The sequence below is a fragment of the Pyrus communis genome, chromosome 16 (genome assembly GCF_963583255.1).
Source record: "Pyrus communis chromosome 16, drPyrComm1.1, whole genome shotgun sequence".
Taxonomy (NCBI): Eukaryota; Viridiplantae; Streptophyta; class Magnoliopsida; order Rosales; family Rosaceae; genus Pyrus; species Pyrus communis.
The window spans coordinates 14,720,424-14,739,289 of NC_084818.1; the positions used below are offsets into that span (position 1 = coordinate 14,720,424).

Below are 18,866 nucleotides of genomic sequence, written 5' to 3' on the forward strand. Positions count from 1 at the left end.
GGTTCATGTCGTTGACATAAACTGCAACAATCGCAAATCCAAAATGTGACTTCTTGATGAGCATGTATGGGTATAGTTCGTTGTTCACATAACCCTGACTTGTCAAATATTCACTCAGACGATTATACCACATTCGCCCAGATTGATTCAATTCGTAGAGTGATCTCCTCAATCTAATCGAGAGAGTCTTCCGTGGTCCAGAACTATTTGAACCAGTCAATGGAAGTCCTTCTGGAACTTTCATGTAGATTTCCGTATCTAGATCCCCATAGAGATACGTGATTACCACGTCCATAAACTGCATATTTAGTTTTTCAGAAACTACCAAACTGATAAGGTAGCGGAACATTATAACGTCCATTACGGAGAATATGTCTCCTCATAATCAATCCTAGGGTGTTGAGAGAAGCCTTGCACTACGAGGCGTGCTTTGTATCATACTATTTCATTCTTCTCATTACGCTTCCTCACAAAAACCCACTTGTAACCCATGGGCTTCACATGTGATGGAGTATAAAATATAGGCCCAAACACCTTACGTTTCGCAAGCGATTCGAGTTTGACCTGGATTGCTTGTTTCCAATTTAAATAATCCGTTCTATGTCGCCATTCATCAACAGAACATGGTTCAATGTCATTGCTAAGCATGATGTTAGAAGCAACTGTATACACGAATGCATCATCGACAATCATCTCATTTCGATTCCAAACCTCATCCAATGTTGCGTAATGGACCAAAATCTCATGATTCTCAGAATGCTGATATGTCTCATCTAAAACATCACCATAATCTAGAATAACCTCAAGCGTTAGAACATTAGTCAATAGTCGGATTCAGACTAGGGTTACTAGTTTGTGCCGTTTTCCTTTTTCGAGGTTGTGAATCCTTTGAACCAGATGGTTTGCCACACTTCAAGGTATGAGCAGATGATTGGCTAGCCGTCAGTGTACCAGACGTTCTACAAGAACGTTAGTGATCTTATCTCCCTTTAACGAAGGGAAAACTGTCTCATTGAAGTGACAATCTGCAAAACGTTCGGTAAAGAGATCTCTTGTCAAGAGCTCTAAGTAGCAAATAATTCATGGCCAATCATAACCGACATAAATTCCCATTTTGATTTGTAGTGGCAGCACTATTGGCACATAGACTGCACACCCAAACACACATAAATGCCAGACTTCAGGATCGTATCAAGTAACCAACTGTAACAGTGAATGAGGTTAGGTAGCGGTGGGCCTTAGGCGGACCAACATAGTTGCGTGCAATATTGCATGGCCCCAGGAAGATACAGGTAAGGGTAGGTTAAATGGAAATTTGAAAAAAAAAAATCAAACCAAACACCGAACCAAGGCCGAAAAAACCGAACCGAATTGAAAAAACCAAACTGAACCGAATTCTTTTGGTTCGATTTCGGTTTCAATGGTCTAGAAACCGAACCGAACCGAATTAATTAAATTAATATTTTTTTTTTATTTGTTTAATTATCTGTTTTGGGTATTATTTTCTAAACCTAATTTGTAAGCCCAATGTGTTGCCAAACTTTAAGCCCAAAATATTAAAAAAAAGCCTTTAACAACTCTAAACCCTAAGCTATTATTTCTCCCCCTTCTTTTCTTCCACCCCATTTCCATTATTTCTCATTTATGAGATCTAGCTCTCATCCATCTCGAGCCCAAAGCCAAACGGCTCTTTTCCACATTTTCATCAGTCCTCTCTCTCAAAACAACCCATGCCTCTATTTCTCTTATCTCTTCGCAAATCTCATTGCTGCAACCAAAGTCGCAGAGCCTCCAAGGGGTGCACAAGTTTGCAAACGAAATTGTAGTCCTCATCTGAAGATCAATCCTAAAAACAAACCCCCAAGGTAAAAATCTCTCATGGCTTCTATTTAGTTCTATTAGGTTTATTTTCATGGAAAAATCAAAGAACTAACACATGCATGCATTTTTTCAGAGCTCTCGGATCCATAACAAGAAAGAAGCACCGACACCCAATAATATTAGATCCATGGCCGATCGTCCAACTCCCGATCATCGGTCATAAAATCAAAACCATCATCAGGTGTTTAGCTTCCATCTGCTCTTGACTGCCTAGTTTAAAAATAAAAAATAAAAAACAATTTTCAAGGAAAAAAACCAAACTGGACTGAAATCAAACCGAAAATAAATAAATAAATAAATAAATAAAAAACAGAATTGAAAAAAACTAAAGAAAAATCGAACAGTAACTTCAGTTTGGTTTTCGATTTCACCCAGGCCATTTTGGGTGTGAACATAAGTGCAAGATGTTCAATTTCAATTCCAATAGATATGCAATAATAGTCAAAAGTCTGTGACGTAAACTCTCCAGCATTATCCGGTCAAATCGACTTGATTGGATAATCAGGGTGGTGAGCCCTAAGCTTGATAATTTGTGCTAGGATTTACAAATGCAGCATTGCATGTGGACAATAAGCAGACATGTGGCATCACATTAATGTATCAACCAACACCATGAAGTATCTAAATGATCCGTATGTTGGTTGGATAGGTCCACAAATATCCCCTTGAATCCTCAGAAGAAACTTATGAAGATCCTGAATAATCTTTGTAAGTGAGGGTTGAATGTTCAACTTCCCTAAGGAGCATGCTTTGCACAGCGGATAACCGAGATAAGATTTTAAGTGATGCCTATGTGATACTTTAAGGATACGGCGCATCATATCTCGTTCGGGGTGTCCCATTTGATGCATATGTGATACTCTGGAACCCAGCCATAGGGTTGGCCACATGATGGGTCTCCACGAATCGAATGGTTGTTATGTACAACCCATTCAGGAGACATTCCAGCTTCTCATGAATACGCTTATGGTCATATTTGTAAGAAGTGGTCATATTTGTAAGAAGTGATACAAAGAAATTCAAAACCATTCTCTTTAGTGGCTTCAACATGATATTGATTATCTCGTATATCTCTAAAACTCCGCAACGTTCTAGCGGAATGTGGAGAATAGAGTGCCTTTTTAATGGTTAATTCAGTACCATTGTACAACATAATACGAGCCTTTCCGTATCCTTCTATCAGATTGGATGGGCCTGAGAGAGTTGTCAGAGGTGCATTTTTAGGTACAAAGTTAGTAAAATAGTGTTTCTCACGCAATATGGTGTGCGTGGTGGCACTATCAGCTAGACAACTAACTTCCCCACTAGTCATACCTAGAAATAAATTAATATAATCTGTCACATACATAAATATAATTCCATTCATTCAATTAATCAATTCGAGAAATAATATCCATAAAATAGTTATTAATTCAAAACAAACCAATCCAAACAAATTATTCCAAAGACTTAGAAAAATTGTCCAAAAAATTAAACCATAAACCTAAAATTTAGGGGAGGGGTTTGGCCACTCCTAGTGTGTTCGTCCACTAGGGGTGTAAAAACGCCCTAACATGTCTTAGAATATTACTTCAATGGGAGCAGATGCCTCCTAAAAATCTGAAACCTCCAGAGTTGTAGTAGTATCTTTGGGATGTTAAACATGCACAAAGTTAGTCTCAAGGTGGGAATGATACTTGGCAATAGCCTCGGGGGTAGCTCGGCATACGCGTGACTAATGATCCTTAAATCCATAGCAATAACACATGTCCAGTTCAGTGGAAATCGACTAAACAATAGCTTTTCCTTTGTTCTTGAAGTTTGGGGCCTTAGGGGCAAAGGGTTGGAGCTTCTGGGTCAAATTTCCTCCTTTGGTGAGCCTCTGTTTTGTTGACCTTGGGCCTGTGGTGGGGCTTGCTACCCATTTCCATGGCCACGACGGGGTTTCCGTCGGTTACGGCTGCTAGAATTAGTCACATGTGCTTCAAGTGGAGTGTTTGAGCCAGTGGATAGAGCTTGATGATTCTTCATCAAAAGATGGTTCTACTTTTCAGCGATAAGTAAAACAGATATCATATCTGAAAATTTGGTGAACTTATATGCCCTATATTGTTGATGCAGGACAATATTGGTGGCATTGAAGGTCGAATAGGTATTCTTCAGAACATCATGTTCGGTTAATTCCTCTTTACAAAACTTAAGCAGTGATTGGATTTTACAAACTTCATAGTTGTATTCATTCCCAAACTTAAAGTCTTGGAAGCGTAAATGATGCCAGTCGTGTATTGCTTCAGGCAAGTAAATATCTTTCTGATGATTGAAACGATTAGCTAGAGCGAGATAAAAGGTACGTGGATCCTCCTCTACGAGGTACTTGGTCTGCAGTGCATCATAGATGTGTCTGCGGATGAAAATCATAGCAGTAGCTAGCTTCGTCAACGGGCTCATCGTTGGTAGGTTCCTCGATAGTAGCTCTAAGACACTTTGCAATAAGATGGAGCTTTACGTCTTGAACCTACTTTAGGTAGTTCCTTCCAGAGACTTCCAAAGCTGTGAAATCGAGCTTGTTCAAGTTCGACATGTCCCTAAAACAGAGAGTACAACAAAACGTGGTTAGTCGTATGGAAAACCATAGACATATATCGTAGAACATGCGGTTTCTATAGACATGTATTGGTTTAATTTAAGCATGAAAGCTACGGGTTTCATGTGATAAGTTTTGAATGAAAATTGCGGGTTTCAAAGGCACTAAATTAGAAACTACAGGTTCGATTTAGTTATGAATGTTCGATTCATATATAGGGGTACCTGTAAGAACACAGAACACAATATACAATAAAATGTAGTGAATTTGTGGATTGCTTCAAGAACCCAAGTGTGAGTGCATTAGGACTACAAAAGATAGTCAACGGTTCAAAGAAACGAAATAATTTATTGAATCGTTAATTGCCAAAAAAGTGAAATTCAGGTCAATTATTTTGAATTAATTATCAGATTAATAGACTGCTGGTCACTTTAATTAATTCAATAGATCGTAACGATTCAGGTTTGATCGTAGAAGCAAAAATACTAATAACATTTGGGTTAAAATTATAGCCTAATCTCGGTGGGCTTGGGTGCTGTGTGAGGGGCAAGGCCCCAAAAGGGGTTTAATGGGCCACAAGTTGGCTACATAGTAGCCCAATCATGGTTACAGGCTATGGGCCGTGTGTTTGGGACATGCCTGCAACAAAGCTGCTGGTTTGTGGGCCATAAAAGGCTCGGGTGCACAGGCCCAACATGGAGCTGGCCTGGGATGGGTGTGCACAAAGCCCAGCTAGAGCTGGCTTCGTTGTGGGCTGGTTCTAGGCAAGCCCAGTCACATGGGTTGGCTTTGGTGATCGTAGGCCTAGACAGATGGCAAGCCCAACAATCAAAGCTTGTTGTAGGCAGGCCACATCACGTGCAAGCAAAGCACAGCAAGAAAAGCTTGCTGGCTTGATGGGCCGAGACAAGGACAGAGGCCAGCAAAGGCTTGCTAGCCTACTTGAGTGGACTTAGGGCTTTGGGCTCGTGCATAAACCAACCTAGGTTGAGGCCTGGTTACAGTGCAATGTAGTGCAGTGGCCGAGGCCTGGTTACAATGTAGCTATGAGAGGTCCATGGCGTCGAAATGATGTCGTCCTAGCTATGGCTTGGCTCTACGGTGCGGCATGGAGCCGCGGCTCAACCGAGAAAAATCCCATAATTTTTTTTTCAAATTCTAGGGTTAAAAACCCGAATTGCTTCTAAATTAATTTCAATGATTTGACTCACAAATTCCACATAGCATAATTGTGTATTGCATGAACAAACATATATATTGACCAAATATATGAACACATATGCATATATATATATATATATATATATAATTGAAAGGAAAATATAAATATTAAGGGTTCATGCATCATGGGGAATGTTTTAATACTTCAAGGTCGTTTCAAATATCTTAATTTATTTTAAAAGAACTTGATTGGCATAATATAATTGAAAGCCTTATGGCAAGAGTGTGCTGATAACATGTTGTAAGCCTAATTTATTGAACTGTATTTAAGACTAGAGAGGGAGAGGGTTGTCAACAAGAAAGAGATGTAATTCTTCTGAGGTGTGTGTTGTATCACCCCATTGTGCCTTTAATTATAGTAGTAGGATAGGTTAAATCCTTACACTAATAGGATTACAACTCTAATAGGATATTAACCACTAAAGGGAATATTCAAAGATATCCCTAGATACAGTAGGATTTACACAATCACATTCCTAATCTAATAGGATTACAACAGAAATAAAATTATCAATGTCCAAGGAATCTTATTTAGGAAATAGGACATTCATTAAGAATTGATAAGTTAATAAATAATATTTTAGTTATGCATTGGAATAAACTTCATATTGTAGTAACTTATAATTTTTCTTTGTCGCATTTTAAGGAAACACGCCTCCACATAGTTTTTTTTTTTTTGGTCAAAGGTTAGATTTTGTTAGATTAGTCATCGACGGGGTTCGAACTCATGTCGCCATGTAAGGACTCAACTCCTTTCTACCATTGTAGTAAAAGGTTACTTGCGCACGCCTCCACATAGTTAGTTATAAGTACAAAAATATGCGAGAAATGAAATATTTGGCGCCGCCTAAGGAATCCTATTTAGAAAATAAGTTCATTAAGGATAAATAAGTCAATAAATAATATGTTTTAACTACTCCTCAATTAAGTAATAACCTTCCTAACGTTATAAAATTGGTTTGGTCCTAGCTGTATAATTTCAAAGAGATTTTACTGTATAACTATATCATAGGGCAAAGACGAAAAAAAGGAAAATTGTTTCAAAATACATGTATAAGACTATTGCTTACTCAAATATCACACAGAAACTCAATATATGCCTACTATATTGGGATACAGTTAATTTTTGATAGAGATAGGTAGATTAAAAAGTCAACCCGTGATACAGGATAGGTTAAAAATATAATACAAGAACTATAAAAAAAAAATTAAAAAACAAAACATGTAATACATGTATATACATGTGGATATATACAAATAATTTGTGATGGAGGTATGAGACAAAAAATAAATAAATAAATAAAATATGTAGTAGATGTAGATAAAAAGAAACATGTAATACAGATGGATTGTTACAAGTAATCTGCGATGAAGTATGAGACCAGAAATAAATAAATAAATAAATAAAGATAAAAAAGGTTCTAAAACATGTGGTAGAGAGGTAGATAAAGAATTCATGTGTTATAGGTAAATATTGTCATGTTTAATTAGTACGTAGTAGCATGTTGATACGTCAACAAAAAAATAAAGAAAGAATAAGAAAACGGCAGCACAAAAACGAAGAAAAAGAAGAAGAAGATGATGCGTGAGAAAAAAAGTACACAAATAAAAAGAAGATCTTATGAGGAAACAATCCTGATTAAGAAAAAGAAATAAGGAATAAGTAACGATCACTTGGAGAAATTATAAGAAAAGAGTTAATTTGGAATGAAAGTAACAATAAAATGACGTGGAATCACGATCATCAAACTTATTTTAATAAAATGAAATATTCGTAATAATACATCTAGTTTCCTCATAAAGAAACATGATACGCCACCAACATATATGCATGGCATATGAATGAGATGAACCAACACAAGTACAAGAAAACAAAGGAAATTTTCTTGAAACTACTAAACAAATCCCATTCCCTCCCATTTCTCAAATTATTTGGCCAGTCAGCTTGAAGGCCATACTTAGAACAGTCATACTCTGCAACCCTTCAAGTTTTTATATCGTATGATAATTTCTCTCTGTCTCTGTCTCTGTCTCTGTCTCTCTCTGATGTGTGCATGTGTGGTTTCAGTGCCACTGCAAAATTGCCTTTAGGTTGGTAGAGGTTTAACAGCTCTGATAATAACCAGTTTGACTGATAACACAGAAATTCAAGTCATCTCTCGGATATCATTCTGTGTATATCTCTCTTTTGTAAGCATCTCAATGCTTTTACTTTGCACACTCAAACAGCGAATCCATTAATCCTCGTAATTATTTTGACACTTGTCCACTAGTTTATATCGTTTTCATCTAGCTAGGGTAGATCAAGAGTTTAGATCCTTGGTTATGTTTATTTACTTATTTATTTGTTTATGCCGACAGTATCAATATATTATGAATGACTCATCAATTGTTATACTGCTTAACACATATTCCAAACCACTTTATACACACCGTTGAGATTGAATTGGGGAAGCATGCTTTGAGTTGTACCGTATGATTAGGTTGTGAGGGTAGTAACTAAATTAGGTTTGGTCTTCACTGATAAAATGAAAGTTGACGGGACCAGAAATTGGTGTTACCAAGATTTTTCTTGTATTTTTTTATTTTTTTGGTCAGAGTGATAGCAAGAATAATATACGAGGGCAGGGCAAGGGAGCATCAAGCATGGGGCAACTCGAGACCCAACACTTTTGTGAGAGTGCGCGAAGGAGGAAGGAAACTGTAAGAAGTTGGGAGGAGGTGGGTGGAAACAGAAAACCCTAAAAGGAGTTGGTCAGAGACACTCAGAAGAAAGAATCAGAACACCCTCTCAGTCTCGAGTCTCTGGACGGTAATATATTAATGTTAGGAACATGAATTCCAGCCATGCATGCACTTAGTAAGCGCCCTACCTTACGTGAAGTTACAGTTTCACCCATGCTGAGCGGGCCCTTGAGGGTAAAAGGATAAATATATATGTATACGCATACACACACACTTCTACTGTCATGTGCTGCTACTCTTGTGCACGAAGCATTACCATTTTTCATTGTGCCCTAGTTATACTGGGGCAGGAATGGCTGGGGCTAAGATTCCTGCAGAAATAGGCTGTCATAAACTTAAATCATCTGTTTATCCAAAAAAAAAAAAAAAAAAAATCCTTAAATTATCTTAGTCATTTAATATTACAACCTAATTATTCTTCTACTTATAGGTACTAGATTTTAAATTCGATTCACATATATAGCAAGTTTAAATAAAATTTATTATGGCTAACCATGTATTACTTCACTCAAATCTCTCACCCATTAATGCAAATGATAATACTTGTATCTCTTTATTGGAGAACACTCGTATCCCACTACTTACAAATAACATGATAATGATATAAATTTCATAACCGTAACTGTTCAGTTTCTTAATCTTCATTTGAAAATCATCCTTACAAAAAAATCATTTTAATAAGAGACCGTTTAGGCATTTAAATGCATGGAACAAATGGACTGTGTGAGTACCAAGTAATATTCATGATGAATTGTCCATTTAACTTATACATTTGGATGACCATACAATCTCTGATTGGAATGATTTTTATGTAGGGAAGATCTTCAAATGGAGATTAACAAATTGAGTGGTTATGATTATGAAATTTATATAGTGAAAATACATGATTCCTAAGAGGTGAGATATGTACGTTGCCCCTACAAGGAGAAAAGTAGTATCATAATGTAAATATATAGTCTGCGTTTAAAAAAAAAATTTCAAAAATGCTACTCTTACAATATTTTTCATACCCCATTTGTACCACCTCTCAAATAGATATGACATTCACATATACTGATAGGTCCTACCTCCATTAGAGAGAGATATAAATGTGGTATGGAAAATGTTGTGGGTATACCATTACTCAAAAATGTAATGCTAGGTAGACCAACTCTTTAGAGCAAACTTAAAAACCATAAATGTGTCACCAATAAAAAATAAGCACGGTAATAAACACTTAAATAATAATCTAATCACTCAACAACCACATCATATAATTTACAAAATTTAATTTAAAAAGTTGATCTTCTTAACATTACCCTATCCCAAAAACTTATATCATCTTAAGAGAATTTGCATTCATTGATCATGTACCTTAGGATCCCAATGTCGCATCCATTGCTAATATATTATGGACATTGTTTATTCCCCGGAAAGTGTTTTTTTTTAGATATACACATATTAAACTGTCATTAGCAGAAATTTAGAAATCCCAACTTCTAAAGTAAAGAGCCAAGTATTTGGAACTTTTATTAGCACTCTATAATATTCACATTGCACACATTTCTTATAAAAATAAAAGAAAAGGAGTAGGGCACAATGGTTTAGAAAATTGGATTCAAACTCTTATAGTGAGTTGAAAATTTGATTTCATGGGAGTGATTCTAATTCTTCAATTCCATATATTGAACTTATGAGTTTGATTTATATATAGACAATAAATGACCAAATATTTAAAAAAAGAAAAAGAAAAAGAAATTAATAAATAGATGGGTCTCACTATAAATAAATGAGAAAAATGTAGTAATGGTCCCTCAATTTTAACTCAACTGGAGCAATAGTGTCTCAATTAAAAATCCATGATCATTGGTCCCTTAACTCATCAAAATGTGCAGTTATGGTCTTTTTTGTCAACTTCGTTAGAATTCCATCATGTCGAAAGAACCATTACTACAATCGGATTAAAGTTGAGAGATCATTGCTACATTTTTTTTCTCATTTGGTTTTTCATTTTTGCCTTTGATTTGGTCTCACCTGGGTGGCACATGACTCATTTTGATAGAAATTCTAACGAAATTGATGAAATGAACCATGCTTGCACGTGTTAAGGGACCAATGGTCACAAATTTTTAATTTAAGAGATCATTAGTCTAATTGAATTAAAATTAAGAGACAATTTTTACAATTTCCTCTAAATAAATATAATTGTAATAATTGAACTCAATATGTATATATGATTCCTACACATAAAAACAAACTCACCTGAATTATTGCGAAAAACTTAAGTATACAAGGGCTCATTTTACTTAAAACCCTCAATGACAAGAAGATAATTTAAATAGAACAAGTTCACCGTTATTATACCATTTTGATCTACTAAATATTATGTGTAAAAAAAATCTCACGCATAATAACACATTATTAGACCAAGATGCCACATAACATTACACTTATGTAAGTCATTCTTATAGGATTTTAGATCGAAACAAGTCATTTAACAGTCATTTATTATTAGCCAATCAGAATCAAACAATAAGCTTATGTTTAAATTGCACAGTTCTAGAGGAGCTGAGGCACATGTTTTTGACCAGTCAAAACCAAGAAACTAACTTATTATTGTTAACTAGTATATATTTTTGGATGAGTCAATTTAATATGGTTGTCATGCGCAATGCAGCCTCAAGAAACATTAAGGATAATTCTACCGGATCGTTTCACTTAAAATAAAAGAAAGGATAATTCTACATTGTAGAAGTTGTTTGCGGAAGGATTATGTTGCAAGCACTTCTGCTCAAGCATTTTTGTTGAAATTGTCTTAAATTTGAGAAAAGTTTAGCATTTGGTAGAACACCACCACACCATAGCAACCAAGGGTCCGTTTAATATTCAACTTTGGGTTTAAAACCTTAACTAGATTTCTAACTTGGTTGGTATTGTTAAAGCTATTTGGGCTTAAGTTTGGGAGCTTTGGATATGGACTTTTTTCATATCTGGGCTGAACAGAGAGATAAAAATAAAGGCCTAAAAGATTCTATTTAAAATAAAAAAAATAATTAAAAATAAGGTTCAATTCTGTTCAGATCGGATCCGATAAAAACCAAAATCAGAACCGATCTGACCGGTTCAGTTCGTTTTTAGACCGGGTTTGATCGGTTTTTTGTTAACACAATTTTTTTCAATTATTTTTAAGTTCTGTTTGATTTTTTTTGAAAGACTGGATAAATTCAACACCAGGGTAAAAGCCAACATAACAAAGAAAGCCCACCAGAGGGGCAAACACAGCAAAACAAAGAGAAGGGACATGAGAGGGCCCACCAAAGGGGCAAACACAGCAAAACAAAGAGAAGGGACATGAGAGGGCTTACAGAGAAAAGACGTTGCCACAAAGGCAAAACGCCAACCCAACACACCCACAAAACAAAAAAAAAAACCATTATGGAGGGCAAGGAAGCCCATCCTTGTTGAGAATGTGAATCAATGAAGATGGGGGTCTTCTGACCCAAGTGGTGCCGCACATCTTCATGTTTTTCCTCGACGCCAGATGGTCCGTCGACTGATTGGCCGATCTTGGAACCCAAGACCAGCGACAGCCCTGAAAAGAGTTCCCTAAACTCAAAATAGCATCTAAGATTGGAAACACTCCCCAGCTGCCCTTAGAAATATCGCCCTGTAAGGAAGAGATCATCTCAAGCGAATCAAATTCCGCCACAACCCACCTAAAACCCAGCTCCGTCGCCAGTTCACAACCCCTAAGCATTGCCATCACCTCCGCAAATTGGGTTCTACATTTCATGATTTTAATGCCCACCCTTAGTTCTATCTCTCTTTGTCTCTCTCTTTTCTGTCTCCTCTCTGCTCTCTCTACTCTCACGTCCAATCCTCCTCCTCTCTCTCTCCTCTATCTTCTTTGTCTCCTCGCTGCTCTCTACTCTCCCGCCAGATCCGCCCCCCCCCCCCCCCCCCCTTCCTCTAATCTACTGTCGTCTCCCTCTTACTTCGGATCCATTCTTCTCTTGCTCTTGCTCTCCTTCATCAGCTCCACCAAGGAGTTGATGGTTGCATTTTCTTTTTTAATTTTAATTGCGAAAACTCCAAAACACTTTAAATTTTATTCCAAACAATTCTTTGAATCTTGTTAAAAATTGCTCATAAGAAATGGTCTTGGAAAATACTTTTTAAAAGGATGATTTTTTTTTTAGTAGAATACCATACGGTCTCTAAGATTACTTGAACGACTTGTAGGCATCCCAAGCTTTAAAACTAAATTATGTATTTGAATCAAGTATATGCTTGGTCTGGTTCAATTTATCAGTAACCGCGTTCGGATTACTTGAACGACTTGTAAGGATACAACATATGATGTACATTATGAACCAAGCATCAATTGCTTGGCGAGTTTTGACGTTCAAAACGATTAAGACGACTCTGAAGCTGTTATGCTATACACTAGACATTTAGCGGAGGGAATGTCGTCATCGTTTTGTATTATTTCTTCCGCAGCAAGCGCGACCAAACCAGATTTCTTCTGATGCTGGTTATTTCTTTTTTGCTTATAACTTACTCTTGGAAGTTTGTATTTTTCAAAACTGAGGCTAATGACGCCTACGTAGCTAGATAAAGTCCGGCTGACCTGTGGAAGTCAAGCAACGATGCCACATTCGGCTGTTCGGATCCACCAGCCTGGGATGAGATATGACCTCAGGAATTGGAAGGTATACATAATGAGTGTTGCAAGTGCCAACTGTGATTCCACTGTATCCAGCGAACGCCCCGTGAACCTGTTGTATCCAGGAGCACATATTCAACGTAACTTCATATGAGATACAAAAGGAAAGAAATGGTCTTGTGCAAATATATGCGCAGGTGCGTGTGCATGTGTGGGTGTTTGAGAAAGAGAGATGGAGAAAAGACACTCACAGCATTTTGCCCTAATACAGCGCAAAGTATTCCGTCTGATGCATTTGCACGACATGCACGGATCATGTATGTGGGGTCTATATACTTCACGTCAACGGGAACACCAGCCTCTTTAAAATACTTTTTTGTCTGGCAGAAGAATAGATGGTTAAAAATGTTTCATCCAAATTATGAACAAAACAATTAAATCAGAGGAATTGCATTATCAGACTATCAGATATTTCTTATGAAAAGAAACAAAAATGGTCAATTACTATGACTGCGTTCTGTGTCTTGATCCTACTTTTGTCCGTTTAAGTACACAAGCATATTAAAAGTCCTAACGAGACTCATTGCCTACTGGAAGCAATCATGATCTATATCCGTATAATTTTTTCATATTTGAGGTCGAAAACCACGGATAGTATGCTACAAGTCTAAAACTGGGTTCTCAAATGCATTGGAAATCATTATCGCATTATAACACAATCACCAACCTCTTGCTGAATATGTACGCCAATATCCCCAAATACCATATTTCCAGATGCATCAGTAGCATTGGTTTTCTCTAGTAAATTCTGCACGAAAAGAACCATACAGAACTCAACAATCTCACCATGTAGTCAAGAAAAACATCAACCAGAGAAAAATCAAAGAAAAATAATAATAATTTAGACATAAAATCCAGGGAATAAATGATCATTATCTTTTTAGGTTAAATACATAAGTTTTTGGTAACCAAAAGAACAAAAAATTTTATCTTTTTCTTAACATAATAAGTTACATATACAATGACCTACAAAATAAAACATGACTTGAAATTATGATTCCGACTCACCTGCCCTGCTCCCTCTGCTACGCAGACCACAGCTGATCCCTTTGTTTGAATTAGGTATTTTAGATGGTGCAAAATACCATGAGGGCCATGTATTTGAAAAGGTACCTTGGATGTGCATATATCACTAGCATCAGTGGAGGGTCGGAAATAAATGAAAATAGCATATATCATTAGCACGGGTCCAGTCTAAGTACCTCAGGTATCAAACATATGTCAATTTGTCCACTAGCTAGGGATGCATGCATTGCTATGAATCCACTGCTACGACCCATCAATTTAACAATGCCAACGCCATGGTAAGCACTATGTGCCTATTACAAGATTGAGGAGAAAGATCAGCATATCATGTAGATATCACTGCCAGGAAATTTAAGTACAAGTGTAGAACCCTCGCAGAAACATAAACCCACGCATGACATGAAAATGATATTGAATAATTAACATAAGAAACAATTACATATCATAACTTCTACCTCAATGTATGCTGAATTTATTGCCCGTTGAGCTTCTTCAACAGCTGTGTCGAAACCAAAAGTTTTGTCCATCAGCAAAATATCATTGTCTATGGTTTTCGGCACACCAACTACAGCCACTCTTAACTGTCTTTTACGGCACTAACAGCAAAATAGGAACCAAAAAACAATTAGACCTTATAAAAATTAAGGCAAATGAAAGAACCAAGCATTCACAACTTGCAAAGACTATATGATTGTCACAAATGAGACTCTCTATGAAAATCCTCCCAGAATATATGTCCAGTACATCATTTCCCAGCCTCTACCAGTATTGCCTGACACATTTTAATAGTAATAAACAGACAGACTATCCCAAACTATAGCACAGAGCACTCATTCCTTCCCAAAAGTTTTCCTTATTATTTTCTTCGGTCATTGTCATGTAAGAGACATTGTACTCAAACTTGAAAGAAGAATATCTTACACGAGTCCTATGAGGGCAATGTTAGGAAATTCTTTTTTAATAATGAATAAATACCAGATTCTAAGCTTACCAACCTCATTGTGTATTGCATCGGCTCCAGCATGTGTGCCGTTTCCGCCCAAAATAAAAACCATGTTGATCCCTCTTTCCTGATATCAACACGCAAATACATATATCATAACACTGAATTATAGGGGAATCATGATGGTTCAATATTACCAATTTCTTAAAAAAGAAGCTTTTCAAGTAATCACCTCCAAACTGTCCACAATGTCACTAACGCTGGGACCTCCACGTGAAACTCCTAACAAGCTTCCACCAGAAAGATGAACATTTTGAACCACTTTCCTAGATAGCTGATAATCAATTCCAGTTTCAACATATTAGTCTACAACATAAATGCATTTTCGAAATATAGGAAACATATATTTATCTTAGAAGCATAGAAAGGATGCAAGAGAATTGTTGATTGAATGATTCATATTAGACAGCTACTTGCAAGGACAAAAGCAAGAACTTACTGGCAGTTCAGCTAATTCATTTTCAGAAAATCCGCGGTAACCATAAGGAATCCCCACAATCTGTTTGACACCGTATATTTCAAGTGTAATGACGATCTGCAGAACGTATATGTTTGATGTCAAATACAGCAGAAGAAAGTATGAAGGTTTGGAGCTGAAAAGGAAAACAATCAGGGAAGAAAGATGCTAAGCCCCAATCATGTAGTTGGTAAGTAACTCCTCAATGTAATTAAACTTTTTGCCTTACCAGTGTAGTGTAAAGCTTAAGATCACAAATACTTGACCGACCAAAAACATCAATACTAAAAGAATGAAATGTTCAAGTCTACAATGTATTAAAAAAAAACCCACAAATACTCAGATTGGGAGGTCTGCCTGTCGGCAGGTTTGGTGAATGACAATACAGTATTTTTGTAAGGCTTTACGCTTGGACTGCTACATCTATACTTTTCTCCTCTCTCTTTTCATTTTTCTCTACATACTTTTCTGATCATTTTCTCCGTGTAATTTTTCTGCAATACAGCAATCCTAAATCTTCTTATTTTCTCTAAAGTTCTTACTACCAAAATTTATACCATCTGCTAAACTCACCATACTCATACACAGAAACGCCCACGCCCATTGTTTGTCCTATACTCCTATAACAGAATGTGAAAATGGCATATGTTGTTATATCAGAACTTTAAATTACAGTTTCTACTACTACATCATGAATTATTGAAATACTAATTCCATCAAATAGAACTTTCAAGGCCAAGGCTGATAAAAGCCACAAGAAAACTATAAAAATTTAAAATTTTGGTGTAATGATAATGACCTGTCTGATGACGTCATTAAGACCAGGGCAGAGCCCTCCGCATGTTACAATTGCTGCTTTCACTTCTTCTGGTTTAAAATATATTTTTTCCCGAGGCCCAGCACGATGAACCCTGGAAATTTTCAATATCATATTCAGCACAAATTGCAGTTTTCAAAATTGAAAAGCTAGTGTCACCTATGCTAAGCAAGCTAAAGTACGCATGTACCAAAAGATCAATCAAAAGTTAATATAATATGAATACATTCAAGTTGCAATTATTTGAAGACCTGTCATTAGCCTAAATGTAGAAAACTTTGAAAAATATGTATGGAAGCTTGTGTGCTCCTTTCTGAATTTACATAGAGTAAAAATGATGACCATCAGCCGATGAAAGAAAAAGAAGCTACTACACTCGATTAACTCATAAATAAAAAACGTGGTAATTCGAAGGAAAAAAAAAAAAAAAAAAACATCTATTGCCTTAAAATCCCTACAAGTACAAAGAGAACATGAATGAGGAAACCGCCATTCCAATGGCTCACCATTAAGCATCCTTTTCAGCTTTCACCCTGCAACAGGACTACAAATCCCTATCAAAACCGAAACTATTAGAACCATTGACCTAGCGGTCCCCCATCCACAACCAGAACTCACAGAATCGCTCTGTTTTTTACTTCTCACTGGAAAACATCCAAGGCACAAAACATAACCGATCTAAAAATCTGTATCATTAAACCGATCTTCAACTTATTGCCGCTCAGAACTTCATCCACAAACAACGAAAGTAAGTTGAGAGAAATATTTACCATTGCTCCACCCAAGTACAATTAGGATCAATGCATTCAGCACCAGCAGACGTATGCGACGAGTAGTATATGGTCTGCACATATTAAAGACATAAAAAACACACACGCAAACAGTAGTCTTTAGTGATTCTCGCATGAGAGTCATATAAACCATTACCATTCAATTGGTTCAACCCAAAAGTAACGAAAATTGAAAAAACGAAAAGGGTACTCTCCTAATAGATTGAAGGTGCAAATACATAAGTTTCTCACAAGTTCTCTCATACTATATAGTGCTCTATAGTGATTCAAAAAGATTCAGATGGCAAATTATTTTTACAACATTTGAAAGATAATTGCTTTATTTACCTTAAGGAGTACCCGGTCATTGTTATTTATGTAGCCGTGCCACTCTTCGTCCGACGGGTACCCACCTGCAAAGTCTTCAATCACCGGAGTCCTGCAACACAATATCTGAGGCCCTCCCAACTCAAATTCAAAAATAAATTCAAACAATAAAAGAAGAATAAAGTGACCTCATTTGTAAGCAGAAGGTGGAAGGAATGGGAACGGCGTCAGGGAAGACATCAGTGATGTGAGGGATGTTAAACCGCTTCTCGAAATCCTTCTGGAACTTGGATTTCCAGTCGGGATCACTGAAATCGATCTGCTGCCGGCCATGGCTCTTGCTCTGAGCGAAGACGCGGCTGCTGTTCTTGGCGACTCCACTGGAAGTAGTCAGTAGTCTCAGAGACGGCGGAGAGAATCCGTGAGAAGCGCGGCGGTGGGGGCCGAGTCCCGGCGGGGCGATCGCGTGCGAGAGAGTGGCCATAATACTTAAGATTTCTTCAAGTTTGTATTGATCAATGGGAGAGTTGGAAGAATTGCAGAAAGAGAGGAGAGAGAGTAAATAAATAATTAAGGAGGGAAAATAGAAAGCAACGACGGAGGGCCGTACGAGCTGACTTATTAGCAGGCTGCAGGAGGTTTTGAAGTCCAAGCTGTCAAAGCCTTTCTCTTTCTTTTTTGGCGTTCTCTGCTTTTCGGCGTTTTCAACGTTTGCGAAAGCCGGCTTTTTTGTTTTCTTTATTTATTTTTTGCTTTTCTAGGAATTACACATATTATTTCATAAAATTCTAGGTTTTTGTTCTTTCGTTTGAGATTTGTTAAATTTGATTCACCAAAAGAAAAAAAAAAAAAAAAAAAAAAAAAAAAACACTTTAAATTAAGGGAATACTATCCAAAAGCACATGAAAAACTTTCATTTAACCATAAGGACAAATAATTTCAAAAATGCCAGGTTACCCTTGACAGAAAAAGGCAAACTTCTAACATTCAGCAAAGTTCACATGAAAGCAAATACAAGAAATGACAAAGTTACGAGCTCTAGGAGACAAACCATGCAGCAAATTCACATGCAAAAAGAGACAAGCAAGTTCACATGCAAAGCAAAAAATCAGACCATGTTTCAAAAACAATGCTGACAATTCCAGCAACAGTAGAAGCAAAGTGATAAATGACAAGTACCAAGGAGATGTCCGCACCATTTATTTATAAAGAATTTTAATACCGTTGTATCCTCATTCACTATATATAAGTGGAGTTCCATTCCTAGCATCCTTGTAAACACTTCCTTGTAAACACTTTCTTGTAAACAATTATCTTTGTAAACATTCTAAATATCAATAAAAGTTCAAGG

General features: G+C 36.7%; 1 protein-coding gene across 1 annotated transcript; it reads right to left on the reverse strand.

The window, feature by feature from the left end:
• Positions 1-12,642: 12,642 nt before the first annotated feature.
• Positions 12,643-18,173, reverse strand: LOC137720896 (ATP-dependent 6-phosphofructokinase 5, chloroplastic-like). The gene is made up of 13 exons (XM_068460019.1): positions 17,704-18,173; positions 17,537-17,627; positions 17,189-17,262; positions 16,401-16,512; positions 15,584-15,679; positions 15,317-15,418; positions 15,137-15,211; positions 14,597-14,737; positions 14,318-14,434; positions 14,124-14,228; positions 13,783-13,863; positions 13,307-13,435; positions 12,643-13,167 (listed from the first exon to the last, which is right to left on the reverse strand). The coding sequence occupies exons 1-13, from the start codon at positions 17,997-17,999 to the stop codon at positions 13,000-13,002; spliced, it is 1,587 nt and encodes a 528-aa protein (XP_068316120.1). The 5' UTR covers positions 18,000-18,173; the 3' UTR covers positions 12,643-12,999.
• Between the last annotated feature and the right edge of the window lie 693 nt (positions 18,174-18,866).